The 24,625-nt window shown below is 39.3% G+C and overlaps 1 protein-coding gene across 2 annotated transcripts in view; it reads right to left on the reverse strand.

Moving 5' to 3' along the window:
- Positions 1-24,625, reverse strand: part of pcxb (pyruvate carboxylase b) — a 391,361-nt gene that overhangs the window by 350,618 nt on the left and 16,118 nt on the right. For both annotated transcript variants that reach the window (XM_008435894.2, XM_008435895.2), the window contains exons 2-9: positions 20,324-20,460; positions 18,569-18,662; positions 17,197-17,287; positions 14,452-14,617; positions 14,092-14,237; positions 5,459-5,576; positions 4,238-4,305; positions 2,739-2,822 (exon numbers count right to left, since the gene is read on the reverse strand). In XM_008435894.2, the coding sequence (XP_008434116.1) occupies positions 2,739-2,822; positions 4,238-4,305; positions 5,459-5,576; positions 14,092-14,237; positions 14,452-14,617; positions 17,197-17,287; positions 18,569-18,662; positions 20,324-20,460 (904 nt within the window). The remainder of the gene's footprint in view (positions 1-2,738; positions 2,823-4,237; positions 4,306-5,458; positions 5,577-14,091; positions 14,238-14,451; positions 14,618-17,196; positions 17,288-18,568; positions 18,663-20,323; positions 20,461-24,625) is intronic.

Below are 24,625 nucleotides of genomic sequence, written 5' to 3' on the forward strand. Positions count from 1 at the left end.
AACACAGAGGGTACAGAGGTGATGAAGGTGAAATCTGTCCTTGTGCCGTTGAAATGAGGCTGCCTTCAGACTGTGTGTATGCATTCAACTGTGGTGTAATTCAGTCAGTATTTTTGTTGACCTACAGATAATTAAACTTTCCTTTTTCCACATTATTCAGCAAAGAAAGAATGGAGAAATTGCCTCCCTGAGGACAAGTTTCTGCACTTTAAAGCAGGATTCACATGATAACGCTGCATTAAAAGTTATAGCTAGAGCGAAGGTATGAGGCTCGCGTTAAGCTTCCATCAAGGTCATTTCTTTGCTCATATGCGACTCCTCCCATCTTGCTTGAATCCATTCGTCACCTGGGCCATTAACCAAAAAGGCCATTGCTTTACATCTTCCCAGAGCAATGATGCTTGATTTTAAAGGGATGCCGTCATACATGAAGAACCTTGCAGACATCAAAAGCAAAAGAAATATTTTAAAAGTGAAAAAAAAAGGGTAAATGGATTTATTTTTAATGCAAAAGCAAAATGAACGCCCCTAAAGTTTCATCAAATCTCACCCAAACTGTTCTGACTGTAATTCTGTCTTCCCACCTTGGCACAACAAATGTTCCCCTCATGTGACTGACAGGTAGAAGGTGCATTAAAATTCCTGGGGAGAATCCAGTTGTCCTGCAGACCAATTATGAGTGAGAGGAATAAAAGAGATAGAAATGTACAAGACTGAGACTTTCCTCTGACTTCCCATGTTCACCCAGTGCTTCTTGCCAGAACAGCCTTTTCAGTCGCAGAGCCATTTCTCCTCAAGACTGCCAGCATGTGTTTGGAAAGTAGTGGAAACTAACTGCACATTCAGTATGCAGACACCTGCCTTAACCTGAAATATAACACAGCCTACTGAAAAAAAAACACCTTATAAAGCCTCTGCTGCAATAAAATGTTACAATAAAGAACTGAAAAGTATTAAATTTGTAAATCCAGTGAATAAAAACCTCCATTTATTGAGGCATAATTTAAATTAAATAGTTCAATGTCTTTAGAATGAAAACCTGAAAGTAAAATCCTTCAGGTTTCACCAAATATAAGCCAAGACAATATTTTAGTTGACCTTTATGTTTCCTTTGTAGTAAGAACAGTTGCATGTTTCTGTGCATCATTGGAAGTAATAAAGATGATGTGTTTCCTGTTCTGTTCAAGCTGCAGGAACTGAAAAAGACAAAATGGCAGTATAATAATAATGACAGCCAACCGACTGTTAAGTCACATTAACAATCGGTTGGCTGTTGCTAGGTGCACTGCGTTACCTAGCAACCCCAGCTGAGTCCAGCCCAGTTACCTAGCAACAAGGCGTCCACCGCTTTATCGGCCAGCTGGTTTATCTGTGCCGATTTCCATTTATTGGCCGATCTTTGTATGTGAAGCCGATCTTATCCACCGATGTCATCAACCTCGGTAAAGGTCTAAAAATCAAACGCCGTGGTTTTCTTTTCTCTTGTGAGAGACGTTTGACTGACAAACCGGCCGACCCTCTCACATGTCTGCACATTTACAGTTAACAATAGTCACCACATTGTTGCCAATTCAGCAACTTTCTTGATATATATTGAGCAACATTTCTGGCAAAAAATGGTATCGGCCAAAATTAGAATCTGTAAGTTAGGCTTTTCAAAAGATCGGTAATCGGCGGTCGGCCAGAAAACTGCAATTAGTGCACTCCTACTAGCAATCCAAGCTGGTTTTACCACGGTATACGCTGTACAATGGCTGCTGCAAAACAAAGGGGTTCATTGTCGACTTCCCATCCAGAAACCAGTTGCTGCATTCTTGTTGGTTGCGCTGGAGGCTCTACTAATGCTTTTCAAAGATGTACGGTGGTATAATTTGTGTGGCGTGGCCTGCAGCAGCTTATTTGAATTTAAAACGACAAGACGCCCTAAAACAGCTGAAAGGAGCTCAAAATGGACAGAACTGACCAGACTAAAATCTCATTATCCAAGATTATAAAAAATGTAAAGAGCATGTTTTGTAGACGTATCCTAATCTGTTCAAGGAAGCATAAAAGGTCACCCTTAATATGTGGATTTATTGCCATATTTTCACACACCAAACCTTCAAAACTGTCCGAGATGGGACCCTCTCACTTTCAGGTCAACATAAATCTTGCTGGAGCAGCGCAATGTAGCTAATTTGCAGAAAATATCCATCCATTTTCTTTACACCCTTGTCCCTTATTGGGGTCGGGAGGGGTGCTAGTGCCCATCTCCAGCTAGCGTACCGGGCGAGAGGCGGGGTTCACCCTGGACAGGTCGCCAGTCTGTCGCAGGGCAACACAGAGACACACAGGACAAACAACCATGCACACACACACTCACACCTAGGGGCAATTTGGAGAAGCCAATTAACCTGACAGTCATGTTTTTGGTCTGTGGGAGGAAACCGGAGTACCCGGAGAAAACCCACGCATGCACAGGGAGAACATGCAAACTCCATGCAGAAAGACCGGAGCCGGGAATCAAACCCAGAACCTTCTTGCTGCAAGGCAACAGCTCTACCAGTGCCACTGTGCAGCCCAACAGTAAGTTAGATGGGACCAAATCACACAAATCTAAACCAAGTAGCACCAATTAATACCCAGTTTGGAGCTCAGTGACAAATCATAAATAACTAATCTGTATCTGAACAGGAAGAGAAATCCTCATCAGTAAGGCAGCAGCTTGAACAGCTTTACCAGTAAATACAGAACCATACCTGTTTGGCCAGGTTGACGGCGTCAGCATGAAGTCTGTCTCTCAGCTGTGGGTCCAGCTGGAAGCCAGGTGCAATCTCCACAACCTTTAAAAAATAAACAAAAAACCTTAAAGCTGCTTCAATTCAGAAATAAAATACAGCATCTGCCCATCAACTTTCGTTGTTTTTAGGGATAATAAAGAAAAAGACCTTTACTATAGGGGCAGGCTGTCATTTCTGGTATTAATAGCTGTGGAAAAGTCAAACAATGAAGTTGTGGGTGATAAAAAACAAAATAATGTGTATTAAGATGCTAAAATACTCTTTGGAGCTGCAGCAGACCTCACAGTTGGTGAATAATTGTTGGTTTATTACAGAGAGTACCCCTTAGTCCCCACAAAGCTGCAATTTGATCCATTGTTTATATTAAATAGCAGCATTTTACCACAGCGGTCATTATTGTTCACCCTAAAAATCACTAAATTCCCCTCGGCTTGCAATAAAGAGAAGGTAAATAGTCAATTTTACCACTAATTATTTTATAAAAGTCCACAATTTCTCTTTTTTCCCTGCTTTACTGCCCTGCAGATGCATTAAATGGTTTTTAATGGTGACACTCAGTGTTGAATGTAGCTGCTGGGTGGGTGGAGTTCACCATGTTGGAAGCCGATTCATTTACTTACAAACGAGAATTCAAACACAATCCAAATCTGATTAAAACAAAAATAATAATTTCAATCCCAAAATAAGACCTCTGCCAGAGGATGAAAAGTGACTGAACCGTCCCAAAGCCGTCTCAACACTCGACTATTGTTGGAAAAGATCTCAGATCAGAGGGAAAACGCAGATTAATCCAAACAGAAACAATAAGTAAAAATCGTCAGTTTTCAGCGTAACCAGCGTCGCTAACATGATTATCATTTGTAATTTGATTAAAGCGAAAGGATGAAAGTGCTGAAAACACGCGATTAAAACCGCTTTGAGGTGGCGGTGGTTAATAAAATACATGTTGATCAGCCTCCTCTGGTGAAAGCTTTGCTAATGTCGTTCTCTCTCTAATCTGATGCTGAGGCATTTGTTATTTTGACAATTAGACAATGAATTAATTCCTGCCTTCTTAGCGAGTGGATAACACAGCCACCTTTTAATAAACTTTTGATTCAAGTTGATTTGAAGGATTAAGTTGCTTAAACAACTTATTAGAGGCTAATTGGGTATTTTTTAAATGCAGTCTGCGAACCCCCTGCTGCTCAGAGCAATCTGAGGCCCTTCAGGGTTTGCAGCCTGTTTATAATCACTTAATGTGACGCTAACATTGGTCTTTCTGCCTAAATAAGGGCAAGCAGACGGCGCCGCTCGCAGGCGCGTTTCCTGCTCCGTGACCTTTGCTTCACGCCTACTTACCATTACCATCCACTTCATGCTACTCATTACAACTCAGGAGAAATGTCAAGAAGATAATCTTAAACAAATTCCAGCATTATATTGGAGTAGATTAATTCGAAAATGAGGAACTTCACCTTCTGGTGTCTCCGCTGAATGGAGCAGTCCCTCTCGTACAGATGGATGACATTACCATATTTATCACCTGAGGACGGACAGAAAGTAGGTGAGGTGAAAAAGTCAGGGGATAAAGAAGTGATTAAGCTTCGCAGCTCGAACGAGAGACATTGTCGCATTTTCTTTGCCTCCATTTTCTGAGCAGACGTTGCACAAGATGCTGCACAAGGTTCAAAGACTTCACAGAAAATTAGAGGGGAAAATCTTTAGACAGTCTGGAAAAGTATAGTTACAGACCAGATGTGACGAGAGAAAACCAGGAACAACTCACCAGAGCAAAAACGGAGAAAAAAGAAAAACCTTTTTCTGAGAAAGTATTGATTTTTTCTTTTTGCAAAAATATACCAGTTGAAGTCACAAAGAAAACAACTTTAAAAGAAGTTTAAGGTTTAAAATGATAAGGCATCTATTGAGTATTGGCCCATTCTGCAGATTTTAAATTTTGCCACCAAGCATTTTTTTTCTACATTATTTATACATTAAAAGATGCATTAACACAGTTTTATCAAATTACTGAACAGCTGGTTGTGGGGTGTTTTTCCTCACGATTAGTGGCGAGATCCAGGATTAATGATGGAAAGCCTCATTTCCATCATCCTAATTTTATATCAAATTCCAGTCAAATTTAAAAATGTACTTTATACTTAAATCTAATAATTTCAGACTTTTTTAATTAGCCATTAATTTACCAGGAAGTCATTGAGATAGAAGCTGTTTTTGAGAGACACGGTATTCAACATAAATTAAATGGGTGGGAATTTATCGTATCGTTTATCGTGATAAATTTATTGTCACAATAAATTCCAGTTAATTATACTTAAAATCTCCCAACACTGTCTATTCTTGAGATTATTTTTTACAATTTTTGCCACCGTTTGTTCAGTGAGATCATCAATAAATGTCAAATTGAAGTATTTTATTAAATGTAGTTGGTTTCTTTATCTGACTGGTGTCTTGAAGAAGCGTATTAAAAACCGAATGTGTTTTTAAGAGTAGTATGCGTTTGTGGTGCTGCGTCATGCAATGACAGCAAAAAAAAAAAAAGTAATAGCTCACATCACTCATTATAATAAAGTTTCATCACAATATTTTGAGTTAAGTACATGTTGCTCATCCCTAGTTGAAAACAAAACTAAAGTACAAACCAAAATGAAGTCACAAGCCAAAGTGAGGAAACTTACCGAGGATCTGGACTTCGATGTGTCTCGGCTTTTCGATAAACTTCTCGATAAACAGCGCTCCGTTCCCAAAAGCCGTCAGGGCCTCAGAGTACGCCCGCTGGTAATTCTCCTCCAGTTCCTGACATGGAAAAACAAAACCCATCACTGTCTGCACCAGCGCCTCCATTCAAGGCCAGAAAACCTTGAATTTTAAAACAAACCCTCCAACTTTTTCCTGTTTTTTTTAAGCCCTCTTTTTGACATTCGCATGTTTTCTACATTTCTTGTGGCGCTCATGTCTGCAACCCCGATGGGGGAGACGCTCTACACATCGTCTCTGGAAGGTCGCGACCCTACATGTGGAAGGTCACGGCTCAATCTGTGTATGATGCGTCCAGTCTCTCGCTCTGGGGAGAGGCTGAATCAACACCAAGCCTCCCTCTCTCTCCTTCGCCTCCGAGCTTCAAGACGGTGAGGGGAAAACTCAAACACGGCCTCTGCTGTCATCCTGCAGCCCTGAGAAGAGATGCTGTTGGAGGGTGAAGCTATCTGACTTGTAAAGGGCAGCTGCACACATCAGCGTTGCTAAAAAAAAAAACCAACCCAACGTGGGTTTCTCTATAAGCACTCTCTCAAAAGGCAATGTGGCAAAGGCTTTAAAAGGTCAATAGATTTACCAGCTAAAAAAAACAACAGAATTAAACTAAATTTACATGCAAGTGCTTATTCAACACGAGCCGAGAAAAAAGGAATAATTTATGACATTTAGCAGCAGAAAAAACACACTTAATGTGCTTGAATCATTTAAAGTGGTATTTTCCCTCAAGTACAAGCAGTTCTCAGGATTGTTTAAGCAGGATTTTTATTGTAAATATTTGCTTAAAGGTGGCACAGCTGAACTCATCACAATCGTTTGAATTGTTATCTTTAAGAGAAGAGAGTTTTAATGAATCAGTTTTTTTCCTTACTATATCCTGCTGGCAGGGATCACTTTGTATCAAACAGAATAATCACCTTCAGGGAAACGCTGGACAATAAATCAAAAACAATCTATACCACTACAGACACATGATCAATATCAATAGATAATATGTCTGACAACATGTTCAATATTTTTATTGATCTCTGGTCCAGAACCAGAGGAAAGGTAGGCAGACAAACAGCTGTAGCAGCTCAATCTCTAACAGCTAGCAAAGCTAGCTTAGTGGAATCAACTGGCTTGCTCGCTCTTTGGTTACCTAGCAACTTATTCTTTGGTTACCTAGCAACTCATTCTTTGGTTACCTAGCAACAACCTGCTGAGTAACTGGCGATACAGGACTTAAGGTTTTGCCACCGTGCCTCAAAACTGTTTAAAATTAAACGGCAAGGAGAGAAAACTGAATAAAACAGGAACGGTCATGTCACCAGTTTGACAGAGTTTCAGATATTTTAAACAGAGAAAGTGATAAGTAATTATCAATATATCAAATAATTATACAATAATACGTTCGTCAGAAAAGTCGTCTATCTCTAAATTTAAGCTGGGATACATCACAACATTTTTATGTTTTATTAAGTTGTTCACAACTACTATTTGCTAGCTGAAGTTTTATTTAGAGATGCACAAGTATGAAAATATGTGTTGGTAGCAGATATTTACTCATTTATAAATTTTCCTATTCTTTAAAAAAAAAAAAAAAAACAGCTTCATAAGCCTGGTGGTTGGGTCAGTCATCCCGACGTGTTTTTGAGTTTAAAAATGTTTAAAGTTGACAGGAAATTTGAAAATATCACTTGATAATTATGTGTTATTAAAAGACTGAAAGATTGATACCTTAACACCAACTATAAAATCTTAAGAAATGCAAACATTTTGAAAGACGTGAAGCACAAGCAAAGCCTGGTGGGCTGCCAGGCTTATAATACACTGGGGGAAACACTGCTATTGCATCAGTCAAACATCCCACAATCCCAATCAGATCAAAAACAACCAACCTGTCCCCCACCTGAAACGCACAAACTGCTGCTACATATAAATATCAGCGATAAATTATCGCAATAAATGATGTTAAACATTGCCCAACATCAGGTGTATCGTTTGTCGGCAGATTTAGGTTTCCCCAAAATCTCATTTGTCAATTTTTATTACTTCCATCATCAGTAAATGAACTCGCTTGTTGAATCTAACTCGCTTGTATAACCTTTTCAAAACACATTTAATCAAATCTGATCATATTAATAACCGGGATGAATTTTCATGATACTTCTCAGACCGTTACAATCCGATCCAAAATGAATCAGTTCTTTGCCTCGTGTCTGCTTGGACATTTCCCTTTTGAAATGTTTCCGATTAAAGTCGAAATCGAGCTGTAACCTGGAGGCCGACAGCGAGAGGCAGAGACAGGAGACTCCTTCACTGTCCACGCACCACTTCTCTCCTTTTTTCCTTCCCTTTCTGGACATCAACTGACTGGGTGAGGAGCGAGGCTTTTACACATTTGATCTCCGCTCCGGTAACCTCTCCTGCCACAGAGCGGGACAGGTGACGTTGCCATGGCGACGGGCCCACGTAAGAGGTGGGCCTGAACGTGCAGAGAAGCCGCAGGGAGCGTCTTTAAAATGTCTGCACCATGTATCAAAAATACATCGTCACAATATCACTGTGCGCAATTTACGCGCCAGAGAAGAACTGCAATAATAAGTGTGAGATAATTATTCAAATATGTCAGGATAATCGGATTAAGTTGATTATCTTCAAGCTGGTAACAAGTTATTTAATCCCAACTGATGCAATAAGTAGTTTTTTTGAATAGTCCAGTAGTCCAGTAGGTTCTGTTCAACTTGGGAACAAAATTGCAGCATTTGTTACATTTTCAGCTGCTGCCGTTCACCTTCTAACTGCAATGTGAAAGAGGGCAACCTGTTCCCCTCCTCTTCAGTGGGGGCGCTACACCAAGAACTACCGACTACACAAAGACCTACGAAGAAGACACCGAACGCTGTTTCCTCTTCACCAAATGTAAACAAAAATGGAGAATCAGTTGTAGGATTTTTCTTTTGTCTTAGGTAAAACCATTTGTCCCGCTAGCGCTACACCAGCTAGCAGGAAAAGCTAGCTAGCTAATATCAAACAGCGCTAATAAAAACATTTTTTTATCTGGTGAGTCTTTTGTTATGGTTTCTAAGCATTTGTCTGTCTAATATGGAGTGACCCAGATCATGTAATTGACAACTACGCCTGTCACAATAAACTTTGCTGGACAATAAACTGTCCCAGAAATGATCGCAATAAATGATCATATTGTAATATTGGTAATGGGAAAATAATGCAAGTTTAATCAATCAATCAAATTTTATTTGTATAGCACATTTCAGCAGCAAGGCATTTCAAAGTGCTTTACATAAAATAAAAACAGCATGCGACAGTGAATGTTGTAAATAACATTTAACGCTGAAACTAGAAGTAATTTAAAGAAAACAACCAAGAACAATAAATAAAACTGAAACAATAAACTACATACAACCAGATTATGGCATCTAAACAGAATCGCTGTTCAAAAAATAACCAGAATGGAAATTATTGAGCTCATTTCTATGTATTATGCGATTAATTGGTTTTTGCAAAAGCCTCATTAACAACAAAATATGAAAACATGATGAAAACTGGTCATTCATGCTCACAACACAGTGAAATTATAGAGTAAAAGAAATCTGAAGTGCAAAAGCGATGTGACAGATGCTGTGAAAACCCAAATAAAAGGTAACAGACTTTGAAAAGTGGTCAAATCAATTTTTGAACCAGTCCTTCCTGATCCGACAGAGGAGTTTCTCCAAAACCTAAACTTTGAGAAGTCCATTTGTAATCCTTTCACATCAGTTCAGCCCGTCTGTCATATTTGTGCCGCTGGAGCTTTGATGCGTGCGGCTTCACCCGTCCTTTCAGGAAGCACGTCAACCAAACATACACTGCGGGAATCTGGCAGCTTTGTTTACCAGTAAACACACACACACACACACATCTAGTCCTACAACACGTTTTAAACAGCTTGCCCGACTTTAAATTACGCATACAAATCATCTGCGAGCCGGCGCTAATGAATTTAAAAGGCAAACTACACATTGTTACTTGGAGAAATTTCTTTATAATTTCCTCACATCATATCTGCTCTGGTCTCTCTGGATGGTAACAAGAAATGTCAACAACTAATTAATCAGTCTGAGCTAGGACTCAGGAAAGGTCACTCCTACCTGCGGATCATGACTTCAGAGGCTCCAAGGATACGCAGCAAAACCACGCCGATATGTTTTATGAAAACAGGCTGGTTAATAAAGCCGTTCCTGACATTACACCGTCCACAGCAACAACAGAGAAGCATTCACTCGCTTTCTGAAACACCCAACAAGTCAGGAAAAATAACTCAAGAGTAGAAATTACTCGAGTAAACATGCATTTGGTAAAAAGTCAACTAAAGTACTAAGTAACTGATCAAATTATCAGTCATTTAATATTTAAAAATTTGATTTTAAAAACTGAAATTTTGGTATTTTAAGGACAAAAACTACAATAATTAATTCATCAGTTTCTTTCAATAAGAAAAACTCATGAAACTTTAACAAAAACTGATGATGTGGTGCATCTTTATCTGATGAATCTTTGGTTAAACAGGTTTGTTTCTCATTCGGTGAAGTAGAAAATCCAGAAATTCTACTCAAGTAGAAAGCCGTCCTACAAATTACCCAAGAGTAAAAAAGTTTTATCAAAAAAAATAAATAAAAATCTACTGAAGTACTGAGTAATTGATCAAATTATCAATCATTTAATATTTAAAAATTACAGAAATTAGATTTTGAAAAGTGGAAATTTTGTATTTTCAGGACGAAAACGACAATTCGTAACAAAAAATAAAATCTAAATTTCTCCAAATCAGTTTCTTTCAATAAAAAACACGTATGAAACTAAAAAACTGCAGGTGTGTGTCTGTTTCTGGTGAATTTTTGGTTAAAACACGTTTGTTTTTCATTCAGTGAAGTAGAAAATCCAGAAATTTTACTCAAGTAGAAATATTTAGTAATAAAATTACTCAAGTAAAAGTAAAAACTACAGCCTAGTAAAAATTTACTCAAGTAAATGTAATTTAGTAAATGTAACTAGTAAATACCAAACTCTGGAAGTAGGAAGGGAGAAACGCCAACAGATTTGACTTTTGTTGCAAAGAGGCGATAAAGGCTGCAACGCTCCAGTAACACTTAAATTAAATAATATAAAAATAATCCATCATTTTCCTTCATTCTCTTTGCTCTTATGTAATATTTGTGAATTCACTATAAGCCAGATTAATCAAATATGTACACCTGCAGTTATCTCTTGCTTTTGCACCTTTTTTTTTTTAAACAAAACTTTTTCCTTCCACTCAATTTTCCAATAATATGCCTGAATACGCAGTCTGACCAGCCAGGTTCTCCAGCAGCGGCCTTTTCTAGCAGTCGGCAGGTCACCAGCTCCTCCCCATGATGGAGTAAGTCATAAAGTTTCTCCATTAAAGATCATTCGTCTGGTTTTATATAATGTTTCTCTCACAGCTTTAGGCCATAAACAGCAAAATGAACCAAAATGAGCACATGAAACGTATCACTCTGTGCCGTGAATCTAAATGAGTTTCACATTTTCAACTGAATTACTGAAATAAATTAACTTCAACATCGTCCTAATTCATTGAAATTCACTTATAAGCGTTGTTTAAACAGCGTTTATGAATTAAGCTGCTGATGTCAGCAGGACAGGAGAAATGCAGGATTTGTGGGGAAAAACTGACGCTTTGCACTGTGATAATTATCAAGACTGAGGGAAACAGAGGAGCAGAAAACATCTTCAGACGGCGGATATGAAGGTCCAGCTGGCAGCATGTTGGGATAAATATTACATCAGTTCTGATTTGTTCACTTCTGGTTCAAGATTCACATTTGTGGACGATTATCGCCTCCGCTTTTGGACACTGTGCAGCTGGAAGGATTTTTGCACCATTTTTTAACTTTAAGACAGTTTAATGATGCACAATTATGGCAACAAAATGATATTTTTTCAATAACAACCATTAGCAGCTGATTAGCATCTTAAAAGCTAAAATGATACTTGAACTTTGACCCCGAATCCTAAAGGAGTTCTCGTCTACCTACTATAATAACGAGCAAGAATATTGATCACCCAGTTTGTCGTCTCTCTGTCCGACTTTCTAACCTTAATACCAGGTAGATGTTTAAAGAGGAGCAGCAAAAGCAAATGAGGTGGAGCAGCAGTGATTTGCTGGACCAGTTGTTGGTCCAGCAAAAACCAACAACTGGTTTTTGCTGGACGATAAATTGTCCCAGAGGTTATCGCGATAAATTATAATATTGTTGCTTTGAGACCATTTTCAACTAATATGATGGCAAAATAATAATGCAACGACAGAGTCTCAAAGATCAATAAACTTTAAGTTCTAATGAACATTTTATCACTGGAACTGGAGACATTTAAAAATAATAATAATAAAATGAATTATAAAGTCTTTCTAAACAAAAATGTCCTTAAAAAATAAAAAAGGTTAGTTGAGACCAAAGCACCAGACTGAAGACTTTTGTCATCCAGTTTTTGGTAGAAAGAGAGAAAAAAGAAATAAAAATAAATCATGCAAACGGATCTTATTTCAATCAATCATGTTATTGATTATTGCGACAGGCCTTCATGCTAGTGTGAAATATCTCTACTGATCAGATTTTGAGCTGTTATGACGTTAAACCCGTCAGACAGTAAAAGTCTTCAGTCAGAGGCCTCTTCAGATTGATCATAACACTGACTGGAGATCCTTCCGGCTCACAGCATCACCATCCACAAATCTAATGGCGCGTTCACACCAAACGAAGCATTTTCAGCTTCTGGTTTACATTCAAAGTGGAGGCGCATTGCATGTCCTGCGTCTAGTGCAGCGCTACCTGAAGGGTTTTGAGCATTTGATCGTCCGTCAAGCGCGTCCAAAGCTAAAATTGACAAATCTGAACTTTTGCAGAGCTGTGTGGCATAGCGGTGAGTTTTACGATATGATCTCAGAAAAATAAAAAACTTTGTAGGATAAACTAATTGTCTCCGTTTGCGCTCGTCCTATAATCTATAACCAATCAAGCTGTGACCATAGAGACAGGAAGTGAAAGGATCAGCCAGGAAGTTGTAAAAGTCATAACTTTTTGAAAATATACTGCTCAAAAAAATAAAAAGGGAACACTTTATTTTTTTGAGCAGTAGGGTCCCCATTGTCAATCAGTGTTGCTTCCTAAGTGGACAGTTTGATTTCACAGAAGTTTGATATACTTGGAGTTATATTGTGTTGTTTAAGTGTTCCCTTTATTTTTTTGAGCAGTGTATTTCCCTGCATTTGAGCTATCCAAATCCATCCAGCTAAAACGCTGAGTCACACTAAACATTAAATAAGTGCTAAATAACGTTAAACATATTTATTTAGATTAAATATGCAGGAGGAAGAGTTTGAGGGACACGTACGCCGAGGAGTCTCCTCTCAATGCCGGCTAGAGCGATTTTAACGCGTCTAGAGCAAAACGTCAAAGTGAGCACACATCGAACGTCGAAGCGTCGGACGCACAACGCGTTTGGTGTGAACGCATCATAAAGAAACTTTATACGAGTTACTACATTTAATTTCCCTTTTGAGAACCAAAACCTATTTCGTAAGCGTCAAACTTTCTACATTCCTCCCTGGTATAAAAACCTGATTCATAAAGCAACGTTTCTCCGATCTGCTTCACAGTTTAGCTTGTTGGTCTTTCTGCTCTCCGCCCAGCGGGAAGGTGACCTTCACCAGGCGTCTGAGCTGCTTGGGAAGCAGAAACGTAATTACAACAGCGGCAGACGTACGACCGAAGAAATGACGAAGAGTCGTCACGCAGTTCTGACTCCAACATCTGCTACATGGCCGCCTGGTCGGCTGACATGCTGAAGCAACCCAGAGAACAGCTGATAAGAATATTTTACCCATAATCCCCAGCCAGACTAACGCGGTTATCAACGTTCCTATGGAGAACCAGCTGCCAGGCAGATCCTCCACAACAGGCGTTAAAGTCGTTATAGGGTTAACGCCTGGAAGAGTTTGGCACAACGGTGGTAAAAGAAAACAAGATAAAAGGGAAATTTTGTATTTGTATTGTTTATTATTATTATTAATTTCCTTTAAATTAAGAAATTTGAGATCCCAGAAAGCCAATTATCACCACTTACTTTGGGAATGTCCTTTACTTAATTTGGGGAAAAATACATTTAACTGGGAAAAACGTCTTTTTGTGTTCATACAATCAACTACTGTAAATATTAAAACTAGTACAAAGACTTAAACCTGATATAAGTTTAAATGAATGGTTTGACATCATCTGTGTGTATTTGTGATGGGAAAGAATTACTTAGACATTGAAGGAGTCGTGTAAGAGATGGAAAATGTTTCTTCTCATTTCTGTGTGAATTAAAAATAAAAAATGATTCTGCACAAAGTAATGAATTTCAGTCTTGATCCAAACGACTAACGGCATCTAAAACACAGCTTAATCTGTATTTTATGTACAGATGCCTGTTGTACAGATGGACGTCACTCACTGAAATAAACAGACATTTGGGGTGAGGAAGCGGCGCTCACCTCGTACTCGCGGACCACCCTCATGCCACGGCCGCCTCCTCCGTACGCCGCTTTGAAGATGATGGGGAAGCCATAGGTCTGGGCGAACGCCTGCGCCTCCTGCAGGCTGGAGATGGGCGAGTCGGTTCCCGGGACCACAGGAACACCTGCAAGCAGAACTACAGTTTAGAAATGAGGCTGACTGAATCTGTATCGCACTTTTCACGGCTCCTGAAGCTGAACCGTTGTCATCGCTCACCGACAACCTGAAATAACTGAAGTTTGGGAAAGATCAGGTTTTAATCATTCAAAGCTGTTTACTGACGAAGCAACGTTTCTCCAAGGTCCTGTTTTCATACAAAACTCTGATTTCCTCCTCACCTGCTCCAATCGCCAGCGAGCGCGCCTCCACTTTGTCTCCCATCTTGCGGACCGTGTCTGGGCTCGGCCCGACAAACCTGACGCCAGCGTCAGTGCAGGCCTGAGCGAAGTCCGAGCGCTCAGAGAGGAAGCCGTAGCCAGGATGGATGGCGTCCACGCCGTTTTCCTAAGACCAGAAGTGAGCTCTACGTTAGTACGGGAAGATTTGAAATAATGCTACTGCCACCCTGGACCAGAGGTCCGTTAAAATATTTTCCATATTGACGGCGGAAAAATTTTAAGGCCGTCTTTCATTTGACAGGTTATAATGGAGCACATGGGCAGATATTACAGACTTTATGCAAAGATTTAATCCCAGAAGCAACTAAAATCACTCAACATCCTTTCTGAACATCAACTCATGGACTCTGAGCTAAATGCATCTTCCTGACAGAGTGTTGGAGAGTTATGGACCGGACCAGAGCTTTCCAAACCTTTGGTTGAAATGAAGCGTTTAATTCCAGTCTCCATTACAGACCAGAGAAAAATAAAGAGATGTTGTGTTAATCTATTTATGGTCTAAACAGATGAGTTTTAGAGGACTTTAGTTTATCTTGAGGAAGTTAATTGAGAAGTTAATTAGATCGTAACATGTGCAGCGTGCTGCACAACTAACGCGGACGCGGGTCCGCCGCTGCGAAGAATTAAACTCAACATCCTGCGGTTTTAACAAACGGAGCTGAAGGCGTTTCCCTCCTGCGCCCAGAAGGAGACGTGACATCTGTCCGTTTCGGAGATGCGAAACCGCGCAAAAAAAATCCTTGTAGAAGCGCACGTCCGGACCGCACAGGGTAGAAAACTGGCAGAGTTCAATGGATCGGTTTGGATCCGGCAGATGAACCAGCGCAGATTTCTCTGCAGATGGGACCAGGAGGAATTTGTTCAGGCCCCAGCAGGTGAAGTGGAGTCGTTTAATTTAATTTATTATAGTTACGGGGGCCTCAGTCAGTGGGTTTTGTCACTAAGGAGAAAAAGTTCGATGCGTTTCTCTGCTTTATGTGTGATGGGATCTGGATTCAGGTTCAATTGGGTGAATATTAACTAAACCGCATAACAAATGCGGCTGAATGGTCGATGTTAACATGGTTACAATTTGACAGGTAAAAACTGTAGGACAGATTTTTTTTTATGCCGTCCATCAAAATGATGGAGGACAAAAAAGTCCAACGCGACCTCTGACCTGGAGAGACCAGACCAGGACACAGAGCTGTAGCAGTACTTATCGGATCACACAGTCCGACCAGAGGTACGCGTCATTCATCGTTTTATTTACGAAGCCGGCGGCGGCGGCAGCAAAACACCAGCAGTTCCTACGGCCAACTCTCCTCTTCCTCCTTTTGGTCCTCCTCATCTTCATCACCACCATCGACTTCAACGCACTCCGGTTCAATTTGAAAAGGCTCAACGACGTCACTCGATTCCGTTTCTAGCTCTGTTGGACCATTAGACGTCATTTTCCCAGAATGCATTGCAGCGAGAACAACACGGCGACGTTGGTGTGACAATATTTTACTAAAAAAACTCAGCTAAATAAAATCTATTGTTTCATATAGCCATGGATGAGGGAAGGTGCTGAGCCGAGGCTCATGCTCAGATACGGCGCCGGCCGCTCCTGATGGATAAAGCCATCACTGGCGCCGTGTGCGCCATCTGCTCTTCTACACGAGGCGGGCTGTAATTACGGACCGTCCTGTTGCTCGGGGGAGCCGGCGTTGCCAGGCCAGGGGAGGCATGTTGCCACACACAGGCGAGCAGGTTCAAACACCCACACATGAAAACGTGGAGGAGATCGAGATGGAGGCGCCGGCTGAAAACGAGCTCAGAGAAGAAATCTCACAGAAGGCACAGAGAGAGACATCGGCGTTTGTGTCACACATTGAGGAGCGACGGCGCGAACAACAGGTAAACATACGCCGACATTCATCGTGAAAGAAAACAGACACATCTTCCTGGCATGTGGTGGCGGCGCTCCCAGACAGCCAGGCTGATTTAGAGAAATGAGTTGGATGGTGATGCCTCCCTCCGCTTGGCTGGTCGAAGACGGGGAGGAAAAAAACGAGAAATCACACACGACACGAGAGACGGGTCAGGAGAACGACAGAGAACAACTGCAGCTGGTGCAAAGAAAGGAGGAAAAAAAGGAGCCGATCTGATCGGTGGGATGATAAGCTGCAGGAAATGAAGGTGGGAAGAAAGGAAGATGGAAAACTAGATTGAATAGGAGGGACATGGGAGACGCACAAAAAAGTGAACAAAAGACACAGGTGTGCAAGAGAATGACAACCGGGCCGAGACAGACAGGAAGGAGTGTCAGAACCAACATTTCTCCTCTTTTACAGGCCCAAAAATATGTTTTTATCTACATAAACGTTTACAGAACATCCAGGTAAACTAGAGCTTTAGCTAAAGTTAGCTGAGTCGCTAACTAAAATAAAATGTGCTTCACCATTGGTGGAAGTGTTCTTGGCTCTCCAAGTCATTTAAAAAGAGACAAAAAAAAACCATTTGAGGTCATGTGTAAGAAGAGATTTTAAATTTAAACCAATTACAAAAGTTAATAAAAACAGAAGCTAATAAACATAACCTACAACCATCATGCTCCATCAAACCTAATATGTTCAGACATCCTCTCCAACCATCACCCATGTTCTGTTTCAGTTTCCACATCACAGTTTGCAGCAGTACATGTCAGTAGATGTCCTTTACCTTGGCCACTTTGATGATGTCTGGGATGTGCAGGTACGCCGCCACTGGTGGCAAACCTTTTCCGATCAGGTAGGCCTCATCTGCCTTCTGCCTGCAAAGAGCAGAAACAAACATCAACACGGATGTTAATGTTTCCCTCCACATGTTTTTCCTCCAGGCAGTCGGTCCATAAAACTGCACCAACAGCAGTTTTCTGGCCGATCTCCGATATTTAAAAAATCCTGACCTGCCTGTTCTGTTTTTGGCCGATTTTACTTTGTCTGAAATGTTGCTACTTATAGCAACAAAAAAAGTGAGGTAACTGTTAAGAGCAGACATGACCTGCTGGGCCGGTCAGTCAAACCTCTCACAGGAAAACGGGCTGATTTTTAGACCTCTGCTCAGGTGGATAAAAATCAGCTTCACGTTTAAGTATCGGCTGATCACCACTCTTCCAAAATTAAGGAAATCGGCACCGATAAATTGGCACACCCTTAATGGAGGAGTAATGAAATTAACATTTTTCGGACTATAAGCCGCTACTTTTTTCCTACGATTTGAACTATGCGGCTTATAACCCGGTGCAGCTTTTCTGTGGATTTTTCTTCAACCACCAGGGGGTGCTTTAGCAGGAAGTGAATCATTGGAAGTCAAAATTAGAAATCAAAGAAGAAAGTGCTGGTTTTCATTTAGAACAAGCACATGCTAGCAGCAGGCATGACGGAGAAATGTTTTCAAACTCATACCCCGTCATCATGGAAACAACATGTAGAAGTTCTTATGATGCAGCTTTTAAGTTGAAAGTTATTGATCTGGCAGTACAGATCGATAGCTGCTGCTCGGTGTGAACGAATCCATGGATCAGCGTTGGAGACGGAGGGAGCGGCGGAGGGAGCGGCGGAGGGAGCGGCGGAGGGAGCGGCGGAGATACCAGCGGCTTACAGCCCGGTGCAGCTTATATGTACGTTTCCAGTTTTTTTAAAACTTTGTGGGTGCGGCTTATAGTGAGGTGCGCTCTACAGTCCAGAAGATACGGTATCCATTACTCTTGGCTAAGTGATATTTACTTGGTATTTCTACATTTAACCCGCTAACTTTGTGTCCAGTTTAATTTACAGGAAATCAGGATTTCCTGCAGCTGAGTGAGAATAAAGATGGAGGGCAAACGTAGAGTAACATGTCAACTGGGACTGAACAGGATTTTTTTTTGCGTTTACCCTCCAAACAACTCGACTCTTGTTGCCATTTCACACAAAACCCAGCGATGATCAAAGCACCAATGGGAGAACAGAGGTTTCAAACTTTTCTTTGTTACTTGGCAGTTGCATCATTTGGACAAGACATCTGTGAGCGTCATGATTTATTTACCGAAGCCTCTGAAGTCGATCGTTACCTGTGCATCTGTCCGGTGTCTTGCTCAGAGTAAACAGCCACGGTGCGAATCCCCAGTTCGGTGCAGGCTCTGAACACTCTGATGGCAATTTCACCTGGGAAAAAAATCAAATTAAAGAGGAACAAAAGTAAATGAAGTCATTCTGCTGTTTAAATCATTGAAACCTCAGCAAATAGAAATAATTTTGCTAATTCCAACTAACCCTAAAATAAGAAACTTTCAGTTTAATTTACCTTCAGACAGTGAAAAAAAATGTCTTGTTTCAACTGTAAATAACCTCTCATTAATGTTTAATCCAACATTAGCTTGCAATTTAATACTTTATTACAAAGCTGCTCAGTTAGAATATCAAAGCCCATTTCAATGATTTCCAGCAGCCACACATTTCCATCCACTTCACAACTACGCCCCATTTTGTTTATCATAAAATCCCAATAAAACATACAAAAGTCTCAATAACTGTGAAAGACTTCGCACGTGATGTGCAGAGAAAAAATAAGACATTTGAAAGACAGAAAGCAGCAAAACTAAAGAGCCTAGCAGACATTCGCTGACAGAAACAAACAAAAAAAAACAACACTCCTTAGCGTTCATCTTGCTGTCACAGGAACCAAACGCTCAAAAAAAAAAAAAAGCAGCAGTTTAGTGAAAAAACAACCTCAGTCACTGAAAGCTGGTATGTTTTGTTCTTGTTTGAAGGGGAGGACAGGAGACGGCATTTAAATGTTTGTGCAGCTTTCTTTAAAAAAGAAAGAAAAGCAGCAACTAACATCACAAAGGGAAAATTAGTGAGGAGAGATTTATAGAAAAACAGATTAGACGATTTGAATCAGAGTGAAGGCTGAGGTGAAGGGTCCTTTAAAGAAGTGACAATCACAACCGAGCAGCGTGGCGTCTTTAATGGAGACGCAGATCAGTTCAGAGGACACAAAGCAGTGGGAGGGAGGAGGCAAATGAGGAGGAGTAAACGAGGGGAGTCACAGCGGGGCAGAGAGGGAGACAACAAGCGGCTGGGAGCAAAAATCACATCTGACAAGAGCTGCAGAAATGAGGAGCAACAACCGTGGAGGAGAGGAAACGCAGACAGGAAACCAGAGCAGTTGTACTGGGAGTGATGGGCTGATGCTGAGGACTGTTTAATTAGAGCAGCACCAGGTCAACAACATCATGGGGAAAAAGAAAAGCAATTTAATTCAGATGTGTGAGTAAGTTTGTCATTTAAAACGGACGATAACTGAGAAAAATGAAAAGAAAAAGGTCGTAGCAACAAGTAAGCATTTGGGTTCAACATACTATTTTGTCCCAAAACGTTGACAGAAATAAATATAATCTGAGCATTTTTTTCTTCAAACCATCTCGACTCAATCTGGAGATCTCCATGTTGCAGCGCAGTAATGATTTGGTCCACAGATCAGAAAACTGACGTTTTGAACCCAGAAAGCTCCTTTAGGAATCTGTAGTCAGATGTCAAAAACAGGAGGAAGAGCAGAACCCAGCATGTGACGAACTGCAGAACCGTCAATGTTACAGAAGTCTCTCCTTAAAACACTCTCCAGTTCAGCCTCCCACCGAGTCTGCTTAAATATTAGCATTCAGAAAGGAAAACTTAATGCAGCACATTAAAAATGAAACGATCCCAGAGTCTTTCTGCCTCAGGAAGACAGTAAAAGTAACAGGCTTTTCTTAAATTATACATGAAACAGCTTTTAATTCAACAGCAACACTTGAACATTGGTGCTGGATGAAAAGTTTTACCTCTGTTGGCCACCATGACCTTCTTGATGGGCCGGTACTCAGTCTGCGGCGCGGAGTGGGCGGACCGGGAGATGAGACACGCCCTCCTGACGGCGAGCTGGCCGAGGCCGCCTCGCACCGCTGCAAACCTCAACATCCTGACAGAGACACAAACAAGAGCAAAACACAAATAAAGGCCAAGTTAAGACCTGGGGAAGAAGGCAGGAAACAAGAAAACCAGTGCTAGCTAAACCTCAACTGCTAATCATAAACGTTAGCTGGACTAAACGCTACAACAACCACATGGTATTTAGCAGAAGCTAACGCTAAAGTGCTAGCTTCAAATCAAATTATATCTGGTGTTGGGAGACTACAATTCCCAAACTACTATCTAATTTTGACATTTACATTGTCCATGACGCTCTTAGACATTGTATTTACATCTCATGTAATATTAGCGTTTTATTTTATTACTCTACACCTGATTAAAGTAAAATTAATTAGAAAAAAAAACAAGATTAAGCAGAACTGCTGCGTAAACTGTTGAAAATAAGAGCATTAATCTAAACACTTAACTACTTGAATAATTAATAACCAAAACTTCAACATAGATGTTTAAGTTCATTAAACAGAAAGTTTACAAAACAACAAAGTATGTTAGCACTTTTGAGTTTATCCAGAGAAATCAACTTGGAAGAGTTTTCAAAGTTAGCTAAGATGCTAATCAAATCATTAGCATAGCTGTTAGCATAAGTGCTACAAGAAAACAAAAGGATTATTATTAAACCAGGGTGTGTGAAACATTTTTACACCATTGCAGCTAAATAAAACATTTAGAGCCACAAATGTTACAAAATGTTTTTCTATTTCTAATATTATAATTATATACTAATATTTGCTGTCATTTTTGAAGAAACACCATTTTATTTCCGATTTTAAAGGGTTTAAACAAAGAGTTAAAATAGATTTTTTGTAATTAAAATTTCATTCGTTAAGCACAAACAGAAACGGCTGGATTCTCAAATCTCTGCCATAAAAGTTTAATATTTGACGATTTACCTCTCAAATTATAATTTTACAGTTTCCTAAAATAGTTCAACATATCATTTTCTACAGTGTTTTAAAATTTTGAGGCAACTGTCGAAAATCTGCAGAAATTTCCAAAAATGTAGGATTAAAATGGATTTAAATAAACATTACTGCCATTCAGTTATGGAAATTTAAAAACTACAAAAACCAACATTTGTTACGTCTATATTTAAAAACATTGGTTGGTTCCTTAGTTTTGCTCCACCTGCTTCACACTATGAATTATGGGACGTTTTCTGGATTGATTTCTTGTTTCAGGGAAATGTAGCGAATGTGACAAACGGAAACCATTTACCAAACCCAGTGAGTCAGTTAATCTATCCAGACCGGAGGCGCCTCTTCGTATTAATAACAGGAACAAACATGTTAAGTAGCTCAGGACAAAACGGGCCTAACAAAACTAAACTGCAGGTTTTCCTCAGGTATTAAGGCAACCAGCTGCGTTTGTATCCATTTTTAACAAAGACTTTATTACTGTGACGTCAAATTAAAACAATGAAAAATAATCCAAACAAGAGCAAAAGCAAAAGCGATCGTGAAAATTTGCATCATTTATTGAGCAAGAACTTCAGACTGCAGAGAGAAATTTGACTTTTGCAACAAGTTGATAAATGTTAATAGATGATAGATTTAATGCAACATTAGCAACTATCCCTACAATATACTGCTTATTTAAATATATTAAAACAAATTTAAATCAGACTCATTAAATGTAGCTGCAACAAAATAAACAAACTTTGTGTAAGAACATTTTCAGCTGTCAGCCATGTTAGTTAAGCCTTCAGAACCATAACATCTCATCGTTGTACATTATTAAAACATTTGTTTTGGTTTCACATTTTTCACACGCAATAGTTGGAAGGTTTTTGGCAAAATATATGACAAACGTCACAGAACGTAGCAACAGTGTAGGAAACACAAACCAGACAGAGGAAAAAAAAATAAACAAAAAATAAAAACTGAAAAGAAAATATTACAAATACATAATGAAGCTTGACATCATTACCAGTATTGAGCTGTAACTCCATATTTTTCCCAGATCCGAGTCCTGACCACATCTTACAAGAAATTGATTTTTATAAAGAACCACTTACACAAAATTAAAAAAATGTACATCTATTTTTTATTATATTTTTATAACATTTTACTTTTTTGACATTTTTTTATTGAAAAAAAATTACGTTTTTTTTATTTGTAGAACTAATTTTTAAAAAAAATTTCATTTTAAAACAATTTTTAAATTAAAATTTCATTTTTTTTTTAAATATATTTATAACAAAGTAAAACAGTTTCCTGAATTCTATATTATTTACATGAAGGGGGCCAAAAGCCTGGTTCGAGGGCCACTTGTGGTCCTTGTAAGGACATAGTTTGGTCCTGGACTGCAGATCAACAACGGAGCAATGTTCCCCTCAGTTAAATGAAGTAGATGCAGTGGGGCAGTTTTTACAGTGTTTACAGGAGGAACTTTTAAAACGTCCAGCAGTCCGTCAGGGACAGACGGGGGCATCCCAGGTGCACAAAGAGGCGTTTTCAAAGATCCTTCCTCCCAGAACATTTTATATTCTTCATACATTTGCAGTTTTTCTCATTTTAAATAAGATTTCTGATCCAAGCTGCACATTTATAGCTTCACTGCAACTAATTCTGTTTTTGTTTAACGCTCAAATACACATTTTATTTATTTTTAAAACAATCCTAAACACAAAGCTGCTTGTTCCTTATTTTTAATAACTCCACACACTATTCAATGTTTTAATTTAGTGTACAGTGTTTCATTTCCAACTCTGTTGATATATAATCTGAGTGAATCTTCAGGCTTTCATTGCTGCTCTTCTCTTCACTGAGGTGCAATAAAAGTTAATTCTATTTTTAAAGGGAAAGAATTTGGTATTCTGTTTATTTCTGCTTTCATTTTAAAGTCGTGTGCAGGGCAACAAACATCCAGTAACTTTTCACTCAAAAAGAGCCTTGGCAAAACTCGATATTTTTGGCTGATAAAAGGTTTTTCCATGACAGCTCTCGTTTTTATTTGCTAGCTTGTTTTTTTTTTTACTAAAAGCATTTTCTGCAGCAGCAACAGAAAATGTTCAATGTCTCAAAGTTAGGAAACTAGAGATCTATTGGTTCTTTTTTTTAACTTTGTTTCATCAAAACATCACATATTTAGCATGCTGCTCTGCAGGTAAAAGGAAAATAATTTGCTATATTTTGTCTCAAAAGGTTTGAACATCAATGATTTAATAAAATGACCAAACTAAACATGTAGAGGCAGAATTTGTTGAACCAGAAAAATGATGTAGATGATGCATATAAAACTGAAGTAAAACCAAAACAATCCCCTTCTCCCCAATTATCTTTTACTATAAAAGCTACAACAGCGTGGCTCGTTATTTCTGACTGAAGCTGCAGGGAGCCGCTGCGCCGGACTAAAGAGCCACCAGGGGCCTGAAAGCTGCAGGACGGCGACCCCAGGGTTAGTCCAAGCAGAACGCAAAGAAAACACGTTCCACTGATGGATTCATGCTGCAAAAACAAACATTATGGGGCCGCTTCCCCTTTAAATAAACAAACAATTCATCTGCACAGAAAGGAAATGCATCTTTGTTTCTATAAATGATTTGTGGTAATAAGTTTGGAAAGTTTGTTTTCTTCTAATCAGAACAAGAAAACTGGTTTTTGGGTCGAGCAGCAGAGTTAAGTTTGAGAAGAAGTCAGAAGAAAATGTATTTTAAAACTCATTTCTCAAAAGCAAAATTGTGAGATGAGGTTTTATTTTTCAAATAAAACCTTTAAAGTGGAAACTAAAACTTCTGCAGTTTGATTTTAATAAAGAACAAGAGCTCAGCTGTAAAAACAAAGCGCAGTCCTGGAACGCACAGGCCGAGTCGTTCCCTTACAAAATAAAACTTTACTCTTTAGTTTTAATCTAAAATGGAAAATGTGAAGATAAACAGGAGAAAAGCTGATAATGTTGCAAAATAAAGTTTTTTGCTTTAATAATAGGGCTGCAACTGATGTACTTCAGTAATCACTTATTCTATCAATTATACCGACGATTAATCACATCAGCACATTCTGCAAATTTTTCATTTAAGCTTTTTTATCTTAGAAATTCAGCAAAAGACGCAAATACTTAAATTATCTTTTTAGATGATCAAGATTTACTGCCTAAAATGTGATGCAGCTTTTCCATTAGTGTGTCAAACAAAGGACGCATCTGCAGCTAAAATT

Source organism: Poecilia reticulata, linkage group LG18 (assembly GCF_000633615.1).
Source record: "Poecilia reticulata strain Guanapo linkage group LG18, Guppy_female_1.0+MT, whole genome shotgun sequence".
NCBI classification, from domain to species: domain Eukaryota; kingdom Metazoa; phylum Chordata; class Actinopteri; order Cyprinodontiformes; family Poeciliidae; genus Poecilia; species Poecilia reticulata.